Consider the following 18,664-nt stretch of genomic DNA (forward strand, 5'->3'; position numbering starts at 1 on the left):
TAATCATCAATGTTGCGAAGGATGGTGAAACTTTGGAAGCACAGAAGAAAGGTATCATCGAAGGTGTGAGTAACAAAGGCGTCCAAATGAAAATCAATGAAGTCCTGTACATACCGGAACTAAGAGACAACCTGATGTCCGTGAAGAAGCTGGCCAAGGCTGGTATATCGTTCTGTGGTAGACAAGCTACCTTGCGGAAAGATGACACGACTATTGCTACGGCGTACCTGAATGGCAGTCTATACGAGTTGGAAGTCAAATTGAATGCTTGTTATGCGAATGTATGCCAACCAGAAGTTAGGGATTTATGGCATCGTAGACTAGGACATCTAAACCAACATTCAATCTTGAAGCTGATGCAACACAACATGGTGGAGGGTATTGATACAAAGCCGGAGAAGATCGGATTTTGCGAACCATGTGTACAAGGAAAGCAGTGCCGTGAGCCCTTCAACGGTACACGTCAACGAGCGACTCGTGTTTTGGAGAGGATTCATTCGGACGTCTGTGGTCCCATTGACCCCCCGGCATGGGATGGATCGCGTTATTTTGTTTCATACATCGATGATTACAGCCACTTCTCGGTCATCTATATGCTGAAGAAGAAAAACCATGTTTTCGAGCGTTTCGGAGAATATGAAGCGATATGGTGACAGCAGCTTTCGGCAAGAAAATTTCAAAACTAACGGTGGATCCAGGCACAGAGTACGGATAAGAATAAAGGCATTCAGATTGAGACGACAATTGCTTATTCCCCGCAACAGAACGGAGTGGCCGAGTGGTTCAACCGAACGCTTATTGAAAAGATACGTTCAATGCTTTTAGATTCTAAAATGCCGAAAAGGATGTGGTGTGAAGCATCGTTAACCGGTGTCTACCTACTGAACCGAAGTCCGACGAATGCTCTGTCGGTCCAGTTGACTCCCGCTGAGTTATGGATGGGAGTAAAGCCCAATCTGGAGAAGCTTCGAATTTTCGGGTGCAGAGCATTTTCATGGATACCTGGACAGCAACGAAAGAAACTAGATGCCAAAAGTTTTGAGGTTGTGATGGTTGGCTATGCGCCGAACGGTTATCGGCTTTGGGACCGAACTCGTCGAAAGATCATCGTGGCTGGTGACGTGAAGTTCGATGAAGGTCATTTTCCGTATGAAGTTGAAGCAGAAGCTAATGAAGAATCGCCGTTGGTAGTGCAATTCTCTTATGAAAAAGAGGAGGGTAAAGAAGTCACAAGGCAAGAACATCAAGAGTCAGAACTAGATAACTTGAGCAGGTAAACCAGCAAAATCATACCGACGATGAGCTATCAAATGAATCCGATGATGACAAGTCAAACGAAACCAATTATGAGATAGAGAAACCAACAGCATCGGCGCTCACATCGCAATCAGAAAACCACGAATCCAAAAGGCAACCGTTGGTGAGGCGTAGCGATCGGGAGCGCTCCTTTCCGGGTAAGTTCCTAGACTATTTTGTTGGCTATGGAGCAATTTCTGCGGTCCCGTTATCTACAGATGTACCCGAAACATACGGTCAGATTGCATGTAGAGACGACAGAGACGATTGGATGAGTGCTGTAGTAAGCGAACTGGAATGGTGACCTGTCCCAAAGATACTGTTCGCGCCAACGCGAAACAGTTTGTTTGAGACCCTTCTCCCCTTTCTACCATCATCGAGCCACCGCGAGAATATCGGCTCCGGTACCAGCCTAATTCCTACCCTTTCCCTCCACACACCACATCGTTTGTGTTTGGTTTTCTCGTTGTGAACATGATTGAACATGCACCCAAGAAGCCGACAGTCTAGCCAACGACAACGAGTTATAAGCCACGCCCAGTTAGCCATCATTCTCAAAACCAGCACACGGAACCCAGTCATCTGCCAACTATTTAAGAAGTGTCAATCAAAAATTTCATTCGTTCAGTTTTTATACATTGTACAGTCCACAACAAGAAGAAAAATATAGCCTAAGTGAAAACAACCCGCCTTTCAATCCACCGGAGGAAGCCAGCAACAGCCTTTATGAAGGCTTGAGTTAATTAAACCATAATTTTCCGTCGAGCTACCGGTCGTGCCCCGGCGTTCCTTCAACCGAAGGTTCTGGCCATCATCCCGGCATCCTTCATCCGGAAGGAATCGCTGCCCAGCCCAATTCGTGCCCAAACATTGGTCCAATCGAACCGGATCAGAGGATCCAGTGCCAGTGTTCCGAGAGCTGCACCCGCAGCAGTGTGTCGTCAATCAGCCGATTGAGACAATCCGTTACCTCTGCTATCGCCGATAGCAGTCAGCAATCCGTCGTAGCCAGACGGTTTGCTGTCGTTTCGTGAGCTGTACCCGCAGCTGAGTGGTCGTCAATCAGCCGATTGAGACAATTTCCGTTCCTGCTGCTATCGCCGGCCGATAGTAGTCAGCAATCCGTCGCAGTCAGACGATTGCTGTTGTTCCTGTTCCGGTAGCTCGATCCTGAGTTGATTGAAATAGTTTTCTGCGGCTTCAATGGTGGAGAAAGAGAAGACGTTGTGACCAAGGCAGTAGAAAGTGCGAGAAAAAGTGAAACGAAAATATCAATCCGAAAGTGTGTCGCGCGCGTGTGTGTTCCTGTGCAATATGGACAGCGTTACAGGGCTGTTCGCTCAACGCGATCTAGTCGAAGCAAAAGTGGAGCAAATCCAGAAGCAGTTAAGTGAAGCAAATGGTATCAATCAAATAAGCCTAACACAAGTGAAGAAATACGAGAGTGAGATACAGTTATGCTATGACGATTATCACCGTTTGTATGGAGAAATCTTAGCTTTGTTTCCTCCAGAACGATATGGTGAGTTGGATGAAAACTATTTTCATTTCGACGACATCCACACTGATTCCTGTGTGTTGGTGGAAACATTATTGGAGTCCTTACCCGCCACTGATATGAGGTATCACATCAGAACGCCAACTATCAGGGAAGATTTTGCTGCATCACACACAACATGCTTGCAACTACAGCAATCTGAAAGCCAACGCACTCCTAAGAAAGAAACAAACCGTTCCAAAGTCATGTGTACCGGAAGAAGCCCCTCCGAGCCCAATCGTGTCGAAGCATCCTGCTTCGAATCCAGAAGAAGAATCCATTCAGTTCCGGAGCCAGACTTCATGGAGAGGCCATGCACGTCTTTGTCAGTAGCGAAGGCAACCGAGTTTCTACTTCACCCGAATCATCCCAGCCCCATCCGATCCGTGAAGTTAACATGTGAAAAGAAACCCATTGTGAAGATATTTCCTGTGAGTAAACCTGTGGTGAAACCTGTGAATGGTCAAGCCGAGATCATCAATCCCGATTCATCCAAGCATAGGGATGCACCTGAATCCAAGAACCAATCCAGCGATGATGAGGTAACATCCATTTTTTTCGAGAGGAACCAAGCCAATACGTGCAAGCAATGTGAAGCAATCCGTGAAGTCGACCGTTTCGAGGAAAACCCGACTGAAGTCAACGGTCGAAGCAACGACCAACCAAGTGAACCATCCGAAGTCTGTGCCAAAAATGATTCAACCATTGTGAAGACGGTGAATCGAAATTCTGAAGCCAGCTTTTGTATTCCGTCTGAAGATGAGTGCCTGCCAACCCACAGTTCCAGTGAATCGAAACCGAACGTAGACGATAACAAGAAAGATCCTGTGCCAATCGAAGCCTTTTTGGTTCTGCATTCTTGTGCAGTGTCAACAATAAACAGTCTAGAGGAGAAATCGATATCAACGCCAGTAATAATAGTAAAAGTGCAACCATTTCCTATGCTTACTGGGAGCATTCCGAAATCCCTTGTCTCAACGCCTACTGGAATCCAGCCGTCGATGATACCAGCAATGTACCATCCAGCAGTGAAGCAGTTCCCACGTGAGATCTTCATCGGTTCTTATCAAGTGCCAAAGTGGTTTTCGAGAGCAATTTTCTGGAATCCAATACCGAAGCAGAGAGCAGTCCGAGCTTTTCCGATGCCCGCCGAAACAACCACGATGCTTCAGGTAATCAGGCCGCTGCGGATGTCTGCTGGAACCCGTCAAGCATTGCATCTTCCTACAGTGAGATCAACCAGAACCCGTCCGATACGTAAGCCACCGCCAAGTGTAAACAAGTTTCGTCAGGTTCTCAACCTGTTCCCGAGTGCTCCCCAGCTACGTAGGTCAATCGGAATCCATTCGAAGCTCAAGAAGTCGTCCAAAGCCTATTTCAAGAACGAGATGTTTTCAGCCAGTATCTATCTGAAGCCGATTCGGTTAGCAACCGTAAATATTGTGGTACTCGAGAAGCAACCAGTGCCAAGAGCGGACTACCCGTTGTGTGGTCTATCTACGAAGTTAAACGAAATCCACACATTGAAGAAGTCGTCCCCAAACTCCACCAGATGCCGTGTAGTAATGGATCCAATGAGCAAGCATTTCCCGAACACCGCCATTGTTCTTTCTATGGATGAGCACAGCCTGATGTCAACCGGAGAGCGTTGGGAGATGAGAGGCGTCCCTATCCAGAGAGCAGCTACAGTGAACGTATGGCCAGTAAGAAAACCAGTGGAGTCGTCGCCAGTCAACGTAGTCACTGCTATGCGGAGCATTACACACCCGTGGCAAAGAAAACCACCCGATGGAGCATCCAATCAGCATCGAGAAAGAGAGTCCGTCTCAGCGAGCATGCATCGTGTTCAATCGCTTTCCAGTGACCCGAGGAAGGAGGTCTTAAACGTGCTATGTATCACAGGTGAGAGAAGTCAGCCATTCGATTTGTGGTGTGTAAATATGTTCCTATCCTGATTCTTTTGGTTTCCATTGTCCGCCACTGATATTGGGCTAATCCACTTGATTGCAAGTTATCTGTTTTGAGAACATTGTCCCACCCAGAAGATCGTTTGAGTGATACTGAACTTAACTTGAAATATTCTTATTTCTAGTATCAGCCATATCAATTTAATTATCTATGCCTTATTGATCTTGTGATTATGTGTTCACGATTGACCTCTCCAGAAATTAAATTTATTTTAATTAAGTCTCACTAACGCTACAGGTCACTTCACCTTTAGCTACTGTGTTTTCAAAAGTTGTTAGCTACTGTGTCCTTAAGATTTAATCTGAATAGATCCTGTTAATATTTGTGTGAAGGTTTACCCTTTTTGTTACGCTAATATTATTTAGCATTTGAGTAACGATAAATCATCTTGCTTGTAATCAATCCTATATTACTGAAACTGAATTACATTCAATTTTATCCCCACATGGATGGAATTACTTGCAGTCGTGTATTTTGAAACTCCTTGTGATGCCTTGTTGATCCTTGAACAATATCAATTTATCCGAGAGTATTCCATTTATCTATATGTGCAACATCTTTTCTGGCAGGGAGTATGTTCGCGCCAACGCGAAACAGTTTGTTTGAGACCCTTCTCCCTTTCTACCATCATCGAGCCACCGCGAGAATATCGGCTCAGTACCAGCCTAATTCCTACCCTTTCCTCCACACACCACATCGTTTGTGTTTGGTTTTCTCGTTGTAAACATGATTGAACATGCACCCAAGAAGCCGACAGTCTAGCCAACGACAACGAGTTATAAGCCACGCCCAGTTAGCCATCATTCTCAAAACCAGCACACGGAACCCAGTCATCTACCAACTATTTAAGAAGTGTTAATCAAAAATTTCATTCATTCAGTTTTCTACATTGTACAGTCCACAACAAGAAGAAAAATATAGCCTAAGTGAAAACAACCCGCCTTTAAATCCACCGGAGGAAGCCAGCAACAGCCTTTATGAAGGCTTGAGTTAATTAAACCATAATTTTCCGTTGAGCTACCGGTCGTGCCCCGGCGTTCCTTCAACCGAAGGTTCTGGCCATCATCCCGGCATCCTTCATCCGGAAGGAATCGCTGCCCAGCCCAATTCGTGCCCAAACAGATACTAAACCTCTGAAATCCAAGTGGGTGTTCAATTTGAAGGAAGATGAGAACGGCAAATTGGTTCGCTTCAAAGCCCGTCTTGTAGCGAAGGGATACCTTCAGAAGCAAGGACACGACTATGAAGAAACCTATGCACCGGTAGCTCGACTAGCTACAATCAGAACCGTATTGGCAGTTGGCGTTCACAGAAAATACTTTTTCCACCAAATGGATGTACGTACTGCGTTTCTCCATGGCCGCTTGAAGGAAACCATCTTTATGGAAGTCCCGGAGGGTGTATCAGCAAAACCTGGTCAAGTTTGTCGGTTGCTGAAATCTTTATACGGTTTGAAGCAATCACCTAGATGTTGGAATGAACGATTCAACGAAACAATTCTCGAGATGGGCTTCAAGAGATCAAGACATGATTATTGCCTGTACACGAAGTTCGATAAGGACGATGAGCTGGTGCTAATTCTGTACGTTGATGACCTGCTGGTGGCTGGCCGCAATCTTCCGTCAGTAATGAAGCTGAAGAAGGATCTTGCAACCAAGTTCGAAATGTCTGACTGTGGGGAGCCCCGAAACTTTTTGGGCATGAAGATTATGTATAATCGTGGCAATGGACAACTACAGCTTTCTTAAGATACCAGTATCGGAAACCTTGTGAACCGTTTTGGGATGTCCGAGTGTAATCCAGCTCGTACACCAATGGAGAAAGGGCTCACGCTTAGTCGAAGTGGACCAGATGCAAGCCAACCATATCGTGAGCTACTGGGATCACTGATGTACATAATGCTAAGTGTGCGACCTGAAATTTGTTACCCTGACGGATATTTGAGGCGTTTTCAGCAACAACCCAACACTGAACATTGGCAAGCCCTGAAACGAATTGTTCGATACTTGCAAGGTACGATAAAAACGAAGCTGAATTTCAAGCGAGACCCAACAAGCAAACCTTTGGTTGGATACGTTGATGCCGATTGGGCGTCCGACACAGAAGATCGGAAATCAGTGAGTGGCTATCTGTTTAAAGTATTTGGATCCTCGGTAATCTGGTGCAGCAAGAAGCAGACCACTGTTGCAACTTCGTCTAGTGAAGCGGAGTACATCGCGCTCAGTGCAGCAGTTGCCGAATCTCTCTGGCTGAAAGGAATACTTGAAGATCTACAAGAATCGAACATACACATCACTATGTATGAGGACAACCGAAGTTGTATTTGTATGGCAAAGAACCTGGAAACAAAACGTACGAAACATATTGATATCAAACATCATTTCGTGCGTGATCATGTGGCATCTGGAGTGTTGAAAATTGAACCCATCAAAACGCAAAATCAATTGGCAGATAATTTCACGAAGGCTCTGGATCATAACCGATTCAAGACCCTGCGAATGATGATTGGATTATCTGATTGAGAGGGCCCCCTTACCTTAGTTACTAACAGTTTGTTATTTTTCCTAATAGTAACTTCTTAATAAACTTCAGTTGAAAGCAGTCGCTTTTCAAGTTTGCTCCGTCATTTCGTGTATCCCATTCTAAGAATTTCTAACCTCCGCCACCACCACGAGGAGCCGCTAAGGCCGGATAGTTCACCTCATTGACTACTTGAACACGGTTCTTCTTCGGTAGGGTCCTGGTGGAAGCCTTCTTCCGGATTTCCAGAAACTCGGCTCGCATTGTGCAGTCCTTTGTGGTGGCCACAGTTGGCGCACTTGGAATCGGCCACCTAAATCTTGTTGCACTCGTCAGTCGAATGGGGTTCGCCACACTTGTTGCAGCGCGGCTTCATGCGGCAGTTTCTGGTGCCGTGCCCGAAACTGAAGCAAGTTGGTGCACTGCGTGACATCGCGGTGCACTGGCTGATAACGCTCCCAGTCAACGACGGTGTAATTTATAACGCCAACCAGCTTCAGGTTCTTCAGGGTGGTGGAACCGTGCTCCAGATGAACCAGGTAAAGCTGGTCACAATCTCCTCGCCTTGTCGTGACGAGTGATCTTGTGCCCCTGGCTTCAGTACGCAACTTTCAAGCTCTAGTTGGAGCTCTTCCTCCTTCGTGCCGAGGAGGTCATGAGTGTAGTACTCATACTTGTGGACCACGAGGAACTCCACGACGGATTTGCGGTGGTCCTTATTGACCGGCATCACTTTCACGCCCTCGCTGCAGAGCCGAAATGTACACTTCAGCCCTTTAGCGATTAACTGGTAAATTTTCGGGCGCAAATCAGGTGGATCGCCCTTAACAAACACAGGCCGGCACTTCTCCTTCCGCGCTGGTTGCACCTGTGGCAGCTGCGATTGCTGCTTCTTACGTTTTTTCAGCTAATATACGTTGCTATGCAAAAGCTGCTTAGAGGGGCTACCCGCGGGTTGGGGCATTAGAGTGATTCAAATTTTGACTTTTTCGCTCCCCTGTGCTTAAACGATTGTTTTTGCTATTTTAATAGTCTTCCCAAATTATTAACTGATTTGGACGTAATTTGATTGTGCACGTGCCATTTGAAGGTTATATGAAAATTACTATGAGAATTGCCACTTATGGTAAGGATCGTTTCGTGAAGCAGCCCAGAATCTATTTGAATATATTTAACGCACCGCTATCATAGAATAGATCCTTAGTTGAAAGTCACTTGTTGTTGCGAAGCAATCTGACGTTTGTGAGCAAAATTATAAAGAACACAAAAATGCTCATTATTGATATTGATGTTATTCTTTTACGTGTTAAATTGAATTTCCCACGATTCAGTATTTTCCTAATAACTTTTGTTGCCAGCATCAAATCGTTTAGCAACAACGACGATATTTTCCCTTGTTAAATTTCCCATATTGCTAACGTATTCATACATTTTTAGAGCTTGATGGGCAATGATAGGGAACGGTTTTTCGCAAAAGTTGCTGTTTTCATGGTTGTATGTCAATGCCCAGAATACCAATCCCCAGAATCAGTTCCCCAGAATGGTATTTCCCAGAATTCCATTTTCCAGAACGACCAATTCTCCAGAATGATATTCCCCAGAATGCACCATTTCCCCGAAAAGAAATCCCCAGAATGACCCATTCCCCAGAAAAAAAAACCCGAATGACCCATTCCCCAGAAACCAAAAACCCAGAATGACCCGTTCCCCAGAAAAAGGTATCAGTCTAAGAAACTATGTTACTAGATACTAAAAAAACTAAAAATACTAGATACTATATTTCTATGCAAAAATACTTATATTGAAGTACGCATTTGACCGGAATAAGGCAAAACGACATATGCTGCCTTATTTTAGAGCACGCATTTGACCGGAATGGAGCCCTTTTGATATGTTTGTTAGGGCTCACATATAATACGAAGGAGCATATAATCCATTATACTCGTTGTTAATATTGGGGGAAGCCCATATGGCATAATACCATTTGGCATAATGCCGTTTGGCATAATGACCATTTGACTTAACTGACATAACTCCTTCTTTAAAAGTATGCGTTTGCCCGGAAAAAGGCAAACGAGTAGATAACTACTTCTTCAAAAGTATGCATTTGCCCGGAAAAGGTAAAAGAGTAAATCACTCATTTTTTTAAAGTACGCATTTGCCCGGGATAATGCAAAAGAGTAGATGACTCCTTCTTTAAAAGTACGCATTTGTCTGGGATAATGCAAAAGAGCAGACGATTTCTTCTTTAAAAGTATGCATTTGCCCGGAAAAAGGCAAACGAGTAGATAACTACTTCTTTAAAAGTATGCATTTGCCAGGAAAAAAGGCAGAAGAGTATATGACTCCTTTAAAAGTACGCATTTGCCCGGATGAAGCAAAAGAGTAGATGACCCCATCTTTAAAAGTACACATTTGCCCGAAATAAGGCAAAAGAGTAGATGACTCCTTCTTTAAAAGTACACATTTGCCCGGGATGAAGCAATTACGAAGTATTTAGTCTAAGCTAGGAAATGGTGCATTCTGGGGAATGTCTTTCGGGGGATGGAGGTATTCTGGGAAATGTCTTTCGGGGGATAGGGGCATTCTGGGGAATGTCTTTCTGGGGATTGTGGTATTCTGGGGAATGGTTTTCTGGGGAGTAGTGCATTCAGGAGAATTAATTTCTGGGGAATCACTTTCTGGGCAATGGGTTTCTGGGGTATGACATACAATCGTTTTCATAGTAATTTTCATACAAGATTCAAATTACTTGTGCTCAGTCAAATTAAATCCAAATTAGCTAAAAATTTAGGACGATTATTAAAATAGCAAATACCATCGTTTAAGCATAGGGGAGCCAAAAAGTCAAAATTTGAATCACTCTATTGGGGCATATTGTTATGGCTTTGCTCATTTCTCTATTCGGCATTTTCTTGCGGGAGTCGCAACATCGACCAAAATCTAACTAACAGGGTAAAGCGATAGCTGAACATCGTTCAGGATGGAGCTCTATCAAGTCGGCCATTTGCACCACTCGGGGTGTACAGGACCCATAAGTAAAAAGTAAATCGCCCTGCTTCAACCCATCTATTTAATATCACAAACGAATCGGATGTCTCACCAGTCACCAGATATTCTGACGCTCGATTTGGACCCATCTTGCGTCGCAAGAATTAGTCCAATAAAATTTACCGGAAAACCATGTTCTAACATTATATGCCAAAGTTCGTTTCGTTTCACTGCCTTAAAGTCCTCAAACATGATGGGTCTGCAAGTTGTATTTCCGGAATTTTCCAAAGAGTTCTGTATCTGTAAAGTTAAAATTAAGTTAAAATTGATCAGTTAAGAGGCTTAACAAATTATTGATTCTTTGGGAAAGTTGACGTTAAATAAATAAAAAAAAAACGATTGAGCCAATAAAAAAAAAATTACTAGAGAAGTAAATTTTTCAACGAATAGGAGTTTCTTTCTTCGAGTAAGTGCGTATGAATATCTTAAGAATAATTTGGGAGAAAGTTCATCCTTCGGTATTTATATATTTTTCACCACGTCCATTTTTTTCCAAAACACCATAGTGGAAATTGTTATTTTTACTTCTTTTCTTTCTGTCTTTACTATCAATGTTTCTTTATCGTTTACAAGATATTTTTCGCATTTTTCGTCTAATTGTTGGATGTTCAGCATTGAAATATTTTTGAATCCTTTTGAGTTTCAAGTATCTGATTGTAATTCTGATACAGTTCATTTGTGTGAATAATTTTCCTTTATAAAATATTATTTCATAGCTTAATAATACTATTACTTGGCTATTCTTCCTTCATTGAATGTGGTGATGTGCCATGCTGATCTACATTTGCCTCATTTGCACAATCCTTCTATGGAAAATATAAACTGTTCTAAAGCATTTTTTCTTCGACTAGTACAGATAAAAAAATGCCTCCAACACAGTCTTCCAAGTCGTAGTTTCAAAAGTGGTTTCTTTTGCGACAAAATGAATCTTCTACTTTGAAACCATTCAAGATGATAGAAAAGGATAAGCAAACCAGCAAACGTTGGTATGAAGGACTTTCAGGATTTTTGCATTCATTCATTCTACGCGTTGGTTCTTTTACTTGTTTAACTATTACGATATTTGTTAAGAAGAACAATCAAATTAGCATTTTCGTATTCTAATGCAATTAGGAGACATGTAACACTATGTAAAATATGCCGTTACGGATTTTCATTTTGTTTTCCTAGTTAATGTTCTAATATTAGTTTTGACTAGATTTGGGTTTCGTGCTTGTCCACTAAAGGATTTAATCTGCATGAGTGCTAGCTAGCTGGTCGCCAGAGAAACAGATGAGTTGAACGACCATTTCAGATGATCATCTTTCTAAATATTGATCGCTAAACTAAAAACTACTGCCAACAACTATCACTTAGTTTAAAGCTATATCAAAAAAGTATAGACTTACCTACTTCTACAGAGAAAAATACCAATAGGAAAAAATAGACTCATTGTAGAATAAAATGAACAAGTGTGCAGCTCTGCGTGAGTGTCTTTCTCGATAAATCTCAGCACAATATTTTTTTATCGAATGGCCTCAGCTTGGCTTTTTTAAAAGTCGTCACTAATTAAAGATAGAGAGAAGGAAAAGCCTTTGCCCCAAGCATACAAGGGGAAGATTGAACGCTTACTTCGAGGTAAAATCCGGCCAATAGTTGATGTAGTACCGATGGGTGGTACCCTCGAACAGCCGATCCAACCAGTTGGGCAGTCCGTCCAGCAGATTCTCCTCCAGCAGAATCTTCGGCTCGGAGATGTCGGACGTGCTGGTCTCCGAGTCGGAGCTGTCCATCCCCAGGAAGGCACCGGCTTCCGGGTCCGATGGCATCGTACTCAGCTGACGGGTCATCTTCATCATTCGCTGAAAAGGCATTGGAGAAAACGTTTAGCCGGTTTAAGCAATATTAAGTCGAAGAGTAATCCAGAAAACATTATGCTACAAAAACAGCTTGAAAATGTGTTATATGTGGAACTACCGAATCAAATTATCCACATTATGCGTTGTCTGCCCAAATATACGCTTCATAACTTTGATATCGTGAGATTAGAAAAGGAGCTCAGTTTATGAAGATTCGATTTATGCTTTGTATCAATCAAAAATTGAATATTCATTTGATCTGTCCAGTCCGATCGTTCACTAGAACTCGTACACTGGGGTCGCTTTTCTCGCGGTTTACTTTTGCTTGTTTTTTGGTGATATTGGATTTTTTATATTTACATATTTATGAGACTTTCAACCCTAGGCTGGCTCGTCTCGGGATTGGAAAAGTTGAGGTGTCCAGAGAAATTGATGAAATCCATCCGCGTGACAAGCTTATTACGATTGGAACCCCCTGACCGTTCCATTCCCACCCATCAAACTCACCTTGGCCCCGCGATTCGACTCCGGATGTTTGGCGTGGTACATACAAAAGTACTTCCGGTGCCCATTCAGCGCGATCACCGTCCCGATACAGTTGCGCGGGTTGATTTTCATCTCCCGCGACTCGGACAGGGACAGCCGCAGCAGTTCCGCATACCAGCCGATTCCCTTCTCGATGAGCATGTGTGCAAACATGAGGGTTTTGTTCCTGCAAATTGAATGCGGTCATGAAAATTGTGAAACGAGTAAAAACCAGGGAACACATACTTTCGATAAGGCCACACCGCTTTGTGGAAGGCAGGAATCAGTTTGTTGCGCGACTGCATGTCCGTCAGCAGAACGATTGTCCGACAGCCCGGTTTGAGAAGGCGAACCAGTCCGTTGTACTTTTCCGCACGTAATTCGTGGAGACGCAGCTCCGGCACATAGTTTTGGACCTTTCCTGTAAAGAAAATGATTAATCGTGATCTACGGCGATATGGCAGACAACGGTGGCGGTATGGTAATGAACCTAGGAGCACGCGCGCAGGACATGCGACTTCCGGCTCCGAATCTCCAGGAAATCCAGGAGGAGATCGGTCGGCTGAAAAACAACAAAGCCCCTGGAGTTGACCAACTACCAGGAGAGCTGTTTAAACACGGTGGTGAAGCACTGGCTAGAGCGCTGCACTGGGTGATTACCAAGGTTTGGGAGGATGAGGTTCTGCCGCAGGAGTGGATGGAAGGTGTCGTGTGTCCCATCTACAAAAAGGGCGATAAGCTGGATTGTAGCAACTACCGCGCAATCACATTGCTGAACGCCGCCTACAAGGTACTCTCCCAAATTTTATGCCGTCGACTAACACCAATTGCAAGAGAGTTCGTGGGGCAGTACCAGGCGGGATTTATGGGTGAACGCTCTACCACAGACCAGGTGTTCGCCATACGTCAGGTATTGCAGAAATGCCGCGAATACAACGTGCCCACACATCATCTATTTATCGACTTCAAAGCCGCATATGATACAATCGATCGGGACCAGCTATGGCAGCTAATGCACGAAAACGGATTTCCGGATAAACTGATACGGTTGATCAAGGCGACGATGGATCGGGTGATGTGCGTAGTTCGAGTTTCAGGGGCATTCTCGAGTCCCTTCGAAACCCGTAGAGGGTTACGGCAAGGTGATGGTCTTTCGTGTCTGCTATTCAACATCGCTTTGGGAGTAATACGAAGGGCAGGGATTGACACGAGTGGTACGATTTTCACGAAGTCCGTCCAGTTATTTGGTTTCGCCGACGACATTGATATCATGGCACGTAACTTTGAGAGGATGGAGGAAGCCTACATCAGACTGAAAAGCGAAGCTAAACGGATTGGACTAGTCATCAACACGTCGAAGACGAAGTACATGATAGGAAGAGGCTCAAGAGAGGTCAATGTGAGCCACCCACCACGAGTTTGTATCGGTGGTGACGAAATCGAGGTGGTTGAAGAATTCGTGTACTTGGGCTCACTGGTGACCGCCGATAACGATACCAGCAGAGAAATTCGGAGACGCATAGTGGCTGGAAATCGTACGTACTTTGGACTCCGCAAGACGCTCCGATCGAATAGAGTTCGCCGCCGTACCAAACTGACTATCTACAAAACGCTTATAAGACCGGTAGTTCTCTACGGACACGAGACCTGGACGATGCTCGTGGAGGACCAACGCGCACTGGGAGTTTTCGAAAGGAAAGTGTTGCGTACCATCTATGGTGGGTTGCAGATGGCGGACGGTACGTGGAGGAGGCGAATGAACCACGAGTTGCATCAGCTGTTGGGAGAACCATCCATCGTTCACACCGCGAAAATCGGAAGACTGCGGTGGGCCGGGCACGTAGCCAGAATGTCGGACAGTAATCCGGTGAAAATGGTTCTCGACAACAATCCGACGGGAACAAGAAGGCGAGGTGCACAGCGGGCAAGGTGGATCGATCAGGTGGAGGACGACTTGCGGACCCTCCGCAGACTGCGTGGTTGGCGAAGTGCAGCCATGAACCGAGCTGAATGGAGAAGTCTTTTATGTGCAGCACAGGCCACTCCGGCCTTAGTCTGATGATAAATAAATAAAATAATCGTGATCTACAAATGCAATCTGAACACAGACTACTGACCGTTCTTATCCTCCCCAGATTTCGATTGCTTCTTCTGAATATTCTCCTCTTCCACTCTAACCAAGTACGACATCAGATAGCCTGCGGCTAGAATGAAAGCGATCGTTCCCACGACAGACAAAGCGGGCAGAATGTGCTCCTGCCCTAGATTTTCGCTCATGTATTCAAAAGCCAACAAAACCTTATTCAGGATGCGTATAACCAGCCCTTGGGCATGCTCATCCAACAGATCCTGCAAACAAAATGGTCCAACGTTAATTTACCTCTAACTGAGCTTCCCCAATTTAATTTTACCTTCACTTCCGCTTCGTAGGTCAACGCCTCGGATGATCGCAACAGTCGCTGTATCGCTCCGTCCAGCTTCTGCTTGGTGTTGTTATAGTTGACATCGTGCGTTTCGTTCTCAACACTTTTGTTCAACATTTCCAGTGTGGCCTCGTGCACCCACTCATACTTGATATGTTTGGCGTCCTTTCGCCAAATTATCACCACCTTGAGCATCGTCTCCTCCAGCTTGTTGTGCTCGGCCAGCGCGCTGATGAATTCCGTTTGCTTCTCCTGATAAATGTAGGCAAACCGAACCCGCTCCGGACTGTAGTTGGATTCCATGGCGATGCGACGCATCGCTTGGCGAGCTTCGTCATGCGTCGAAGTGTTCTCCGTGACCAGAACCACACACAAACGCTTCCGAGGACGGTTCCATTCCGCCGGACAGACACCCTCCAGCATGGCTTGCGAGGATAACCGTGGAAGGGCCAGGTACTTGTTCACCGAGATGATGTTGTTCAAGGTGGACGTAGGAATGTCCGACATTGAAATCGATGCCACTGGACGGTTGAAATCTTCGTTGAAGATCAAAAGAGTGTCCAACGAAGGATGCACTTTGAATCGTTCTTGAATTTGTTGCGATTTCTGAGAATTGAGCTGCACGAACCCGAACGCCACCCGTTCCCGGAAATGGAATGCTGTTATCAGGTATCGAAGGCGTGGCTGCGATCGTGGTTCCATCACCAATGCCCGCACTCGATTGTCAGACCATCCTAGCAGAAAACTATCGATCGAACCATCGTCTATCAATGGCAATAATTTGTAAGGCAGCTTCTGACGGATGAATTCCACGACCCGCTGGGTGTTGTACACACTTTCTTTGTAGACGTAATTGTGACCATCTAAAACCATGATCACACAAGGCAACGAATGCACTCCGACCTTCCTCACCAGCTGGTTCTCGTGACCCGCATTTATCGTCGCAAATGTGACTCCAAATGGTTCAAGCGTGTCGATCATCTTCTTAAAAGAGTTGGCCGCCTTCATACAAGAAAAACACCAATCCGAGTAGAACATCAGTATCTGCGGAGTGTGATGACTTTTCGGAACAATGTTGGTCTCGTAATACTTGGACGTAATCGACAACCTATGGAAAAGGCTTATGTCCTGATCGTGGAAGTTAAAATTGTGACCGAAAAACTGCTCAAACGGATCCGGGAATCGTCCGTAGTTGCTGTAATCCGGACGCTCCTTGTACAAATGAGCATCCTCATTCGTTATACCATACAGATCGTAGGCCTTTCGACGCTCCGTATCCGACAGAAGCTCGTAAGCCTGTTTAATCTCAACAAATTTCGTTTCCGCCTCAGGATGATCCGATTTATCCGGATGCCTACGAACACAAAGGAAACGCGTCAAGTTAATAAAATTAATTCCTTCCCCATACAACCTGGATCGAAATAATCGATTAACCCTTTTCGGCCCCCATCCCTCTACTTACCATTCCTTAGCCAGCTGTTTGTACGCCCGCCGAATGTCCTGCAGAGTGGCATGTTTCGTAATTCCAAGAATTTTGTACGGATCGGTTCCAGCCGCTGCCAGCGATAGTTGCGCTCCAGCCGTCAGAAGCACCACCATCGCACAAATCACGACCATCAGAATCTTTTCCCTTGAGCGACCCCTCCATTGTGGGGCGAAAAACTTCATCCTCGTGCCCTTCCGCTAAATCAGAAGATTTTTTGTCGATTGATCGTTGCTTTGCACGCTCTCGAATCAACCAATTTGTAACGATCAATAACACATCACAACTGAGTCGCCATTCAATTGAAAAATGCTGCAAAATCACCAATTAACTATCGCTATTTTTCACCTTTCCGTAGCCTTGATTGGCAGAAAATTTTTCTTTCGATTCTCGCATGAAAGAAGTGAAGAACGACGCACGCACACAACTATGCGGATAACGCAAAAAGAAGACAAAACGGTGACGTTTCGAGGATGAGCTGATTTTTGTTTTTGTTCGATTGCTCTTTGAGCTGTATTTTCGGTGCTTCGCCCTTCAGGATTTTTTTAAATTTTACACGGAGAAGAATGATTCTGAAAATCGACACAGTTGTTTCATAAGGGCCAATGTCGCAATGAGCTCGAATGGAGAAAAATGGGTTCCAATGTTCCATGACATATTTTCAATTGTAGTTCGAAAATTAGATGTTATTTTAAATGTTAATAGTTTGCATGAAATACATCCAAATCTAATCATTGAAGCCCCATATAAACAAAATTTACTTTGGATTGATTTCGATTTGAAAATATGATTAAAGAACTAGTCGTCCTTTTTTTCTAACAGTGTACACTTGCGCCCTTCAGAAATGCGCCATAATGTTTTTGACAACATCCTTTTCGCCCAAATTCCACGCCCGGCTGTCAACCTATTTGTCAATATCGCCTGTTTGCATCGCCCCGTTGTGTTTTAAAGTACCGTTTAGCCCTTTTGCTCACATGTGTTTTCGGTGCAAGAACGAAGTGTCATAATGCAAAAATGAAGCACAGTTTAGCCCCTTTGCTGCTGTGTTAGTGGATTGTTCTAGTAGGCTATGGACGGTTGATGAAATAATAAATCAGATTATTGTATGCGTCACAACAGAACGGATGTCTTTCACTCAAGGTACCACATCTGGCGACGAGGATTAAGGCGATTGTCAAATATTTCCCCCGATCTAGCGAAGAAGGATTTACGATTGGTATGAGATAAGTTATGAATTAATGGTTTTACAATTTTTTGTACAACTGCTATAAGCAGGACACTCCGCTGCTAGCAACAGGGAAAGGCATAAAGCCGCTACCGTGGGTAGAAAAAAAAGAGATTTACTGCTATTAAGCAGGACACTTTGCCATTGTGAGCAATATATATCCAGCTTTTTACGCTAACCATAAATTAACAAGGGGTGAATCGAATTTGACACTAGCTGTGAACTTAATATATGATAATATCTTGGTAGCCATGAATTAGGGCCATTTATTGACCTGTCAAATCAAAATAGGTATGTTCTGAAAAACGAGATCAAGTCAAGTCAAGATCAAGCTTCTTTTTAAGACTTTAGTTGGAACGAAAGAACTCGAAAACGAACACAATAGCACAAATTCTTTAAGAATCCGAAGGAAACGGGGGGATTGGAACGAAGACTCGCATCTCTTCAACCGGCTCACAAGATATCTTCGCATGATCCCATATCGAAAGATCTGAATCACTATTTATTTCTTCACAGCTTACCGGAAGGCCGTAAATCTTACCGTATTGCGTATTGTATTATCGGCACTATGCGAGCAAGGAACTCTCCTTATTCAATGCGGAAGTGGATTGTGTGGAGACTGAACGTAGTCTTTTCTATGTTGGAACACCAAATCAGGCGATGCACCCAAAAAAAAACATTTCGTCGTGAATTAATAACCTATTTTTTTGTACATATTGTATTACTGGTATGATTTAAATTGTTTAATGTACTAGTTTTGATTTACTATCTCTCATAATATCAAAGATTACGATACAC

The 18,664-nt window shown here is 44.1% G+C and overlaps 2 protein-coding genes across 2 annotated transcripts; one reads left to right on the forward strand and one right to left on the reverse strand.

Moving 5' to 3' along the window:
• The first annotated feature begins 6,615 nt into the window (after positions 1 to 6,615).
• LOC134207024 (uncharacterized) lies at positions 6,616 to 7,323 on the forward strand. The gene has a single exon (XM_062682764.1). The coding sequence runs from the start codon at positions 6,616 to 6,618 to the stop codon at positions 7,321 to 7,323; it is 708 nt and encodes a 235-aa protein (XP_062538748.1).
• A 3,481-nt stretch (positions 7,324 to 10,804) lies between these two features.
• LOC134205808 (dnaJ homolog subfamily C member 16) lies at positions 10,805 to 17,077 on the reverse strand. The gene is made up of 6 exons (XM_062681411.1): positions 16,621 to 17,077; positions 15,147 to 16,512; positions 14,853 to 15,084; positions 12,982 to 13,156; positions 12,718 to 12,922; positions 10,805 to 12,213 (listed from the first exon to the last, which is right to left on the reverse strand). The coding sequence occupies exons 1-6, from the start codon at positions 16,824 to 16,826 to the stop codon at positions 11,980 to 11,982; spliced, it is 2,418 nt and encodes an 805-aa protein (XP_062537395.1). The 5' UTR covers positions 16,827 to 17,077; the 3' UTR covers positions 10,805 to 11,979.
• Positions 17,078 to 18,664: the final 1,587 nt, after the last annotated feature.

This window comes from Armigeres subalbatus, chromosome 1 (genome assembly GCF_024139115.2).
Source record: "Armigeres subalbatus isolate Guangzhou_Male chromosome 1, GZ_Asu_2, whole genome shotgun sequence".
Taxonomy (NCBI): Eukaryota; Metazoa; Arthropoda; class Insecta; order Diptera; family Culicidae; genus Armigeres; species Armigeres subalbatus.

What these genes read in the sequence shown, in the direction of transcription:
- LOC134207024 (XM_062682764.1), top strand. Translation starts at nt 6,616, where the DNA reads ATGGAGAAAGGGCTCACGCTTAGTCGAAGTGGACCAGATGCAAGCCAA.
- LOC134205808 (XM_062681411.1), bottom strand. Translation starts at nt 16,826, where the DNA reads ATGAAGTTTTTCGCCCCACAATGGAGGGGTCGCTCAAGGGAAAAGATT. An exon ending in CCTACGAAGCGGAAGTGAAG is followed by an intron (nt 15,085 to 15,146) that starts GTAAAATTAAAT and finishes TTTTGTTTGCAG; the next exon opens with GATCTGTTGGATGAGCATGC. An exon ending in GCGGTGTGGCCTTATCGAAA is followed by an intron (nt 12,923 to 12,981) that starts GTATGTGTTCCC and finishes TTCAATTTGCAG; the next exon opens with GAACAAAACCCTCATGTTTG.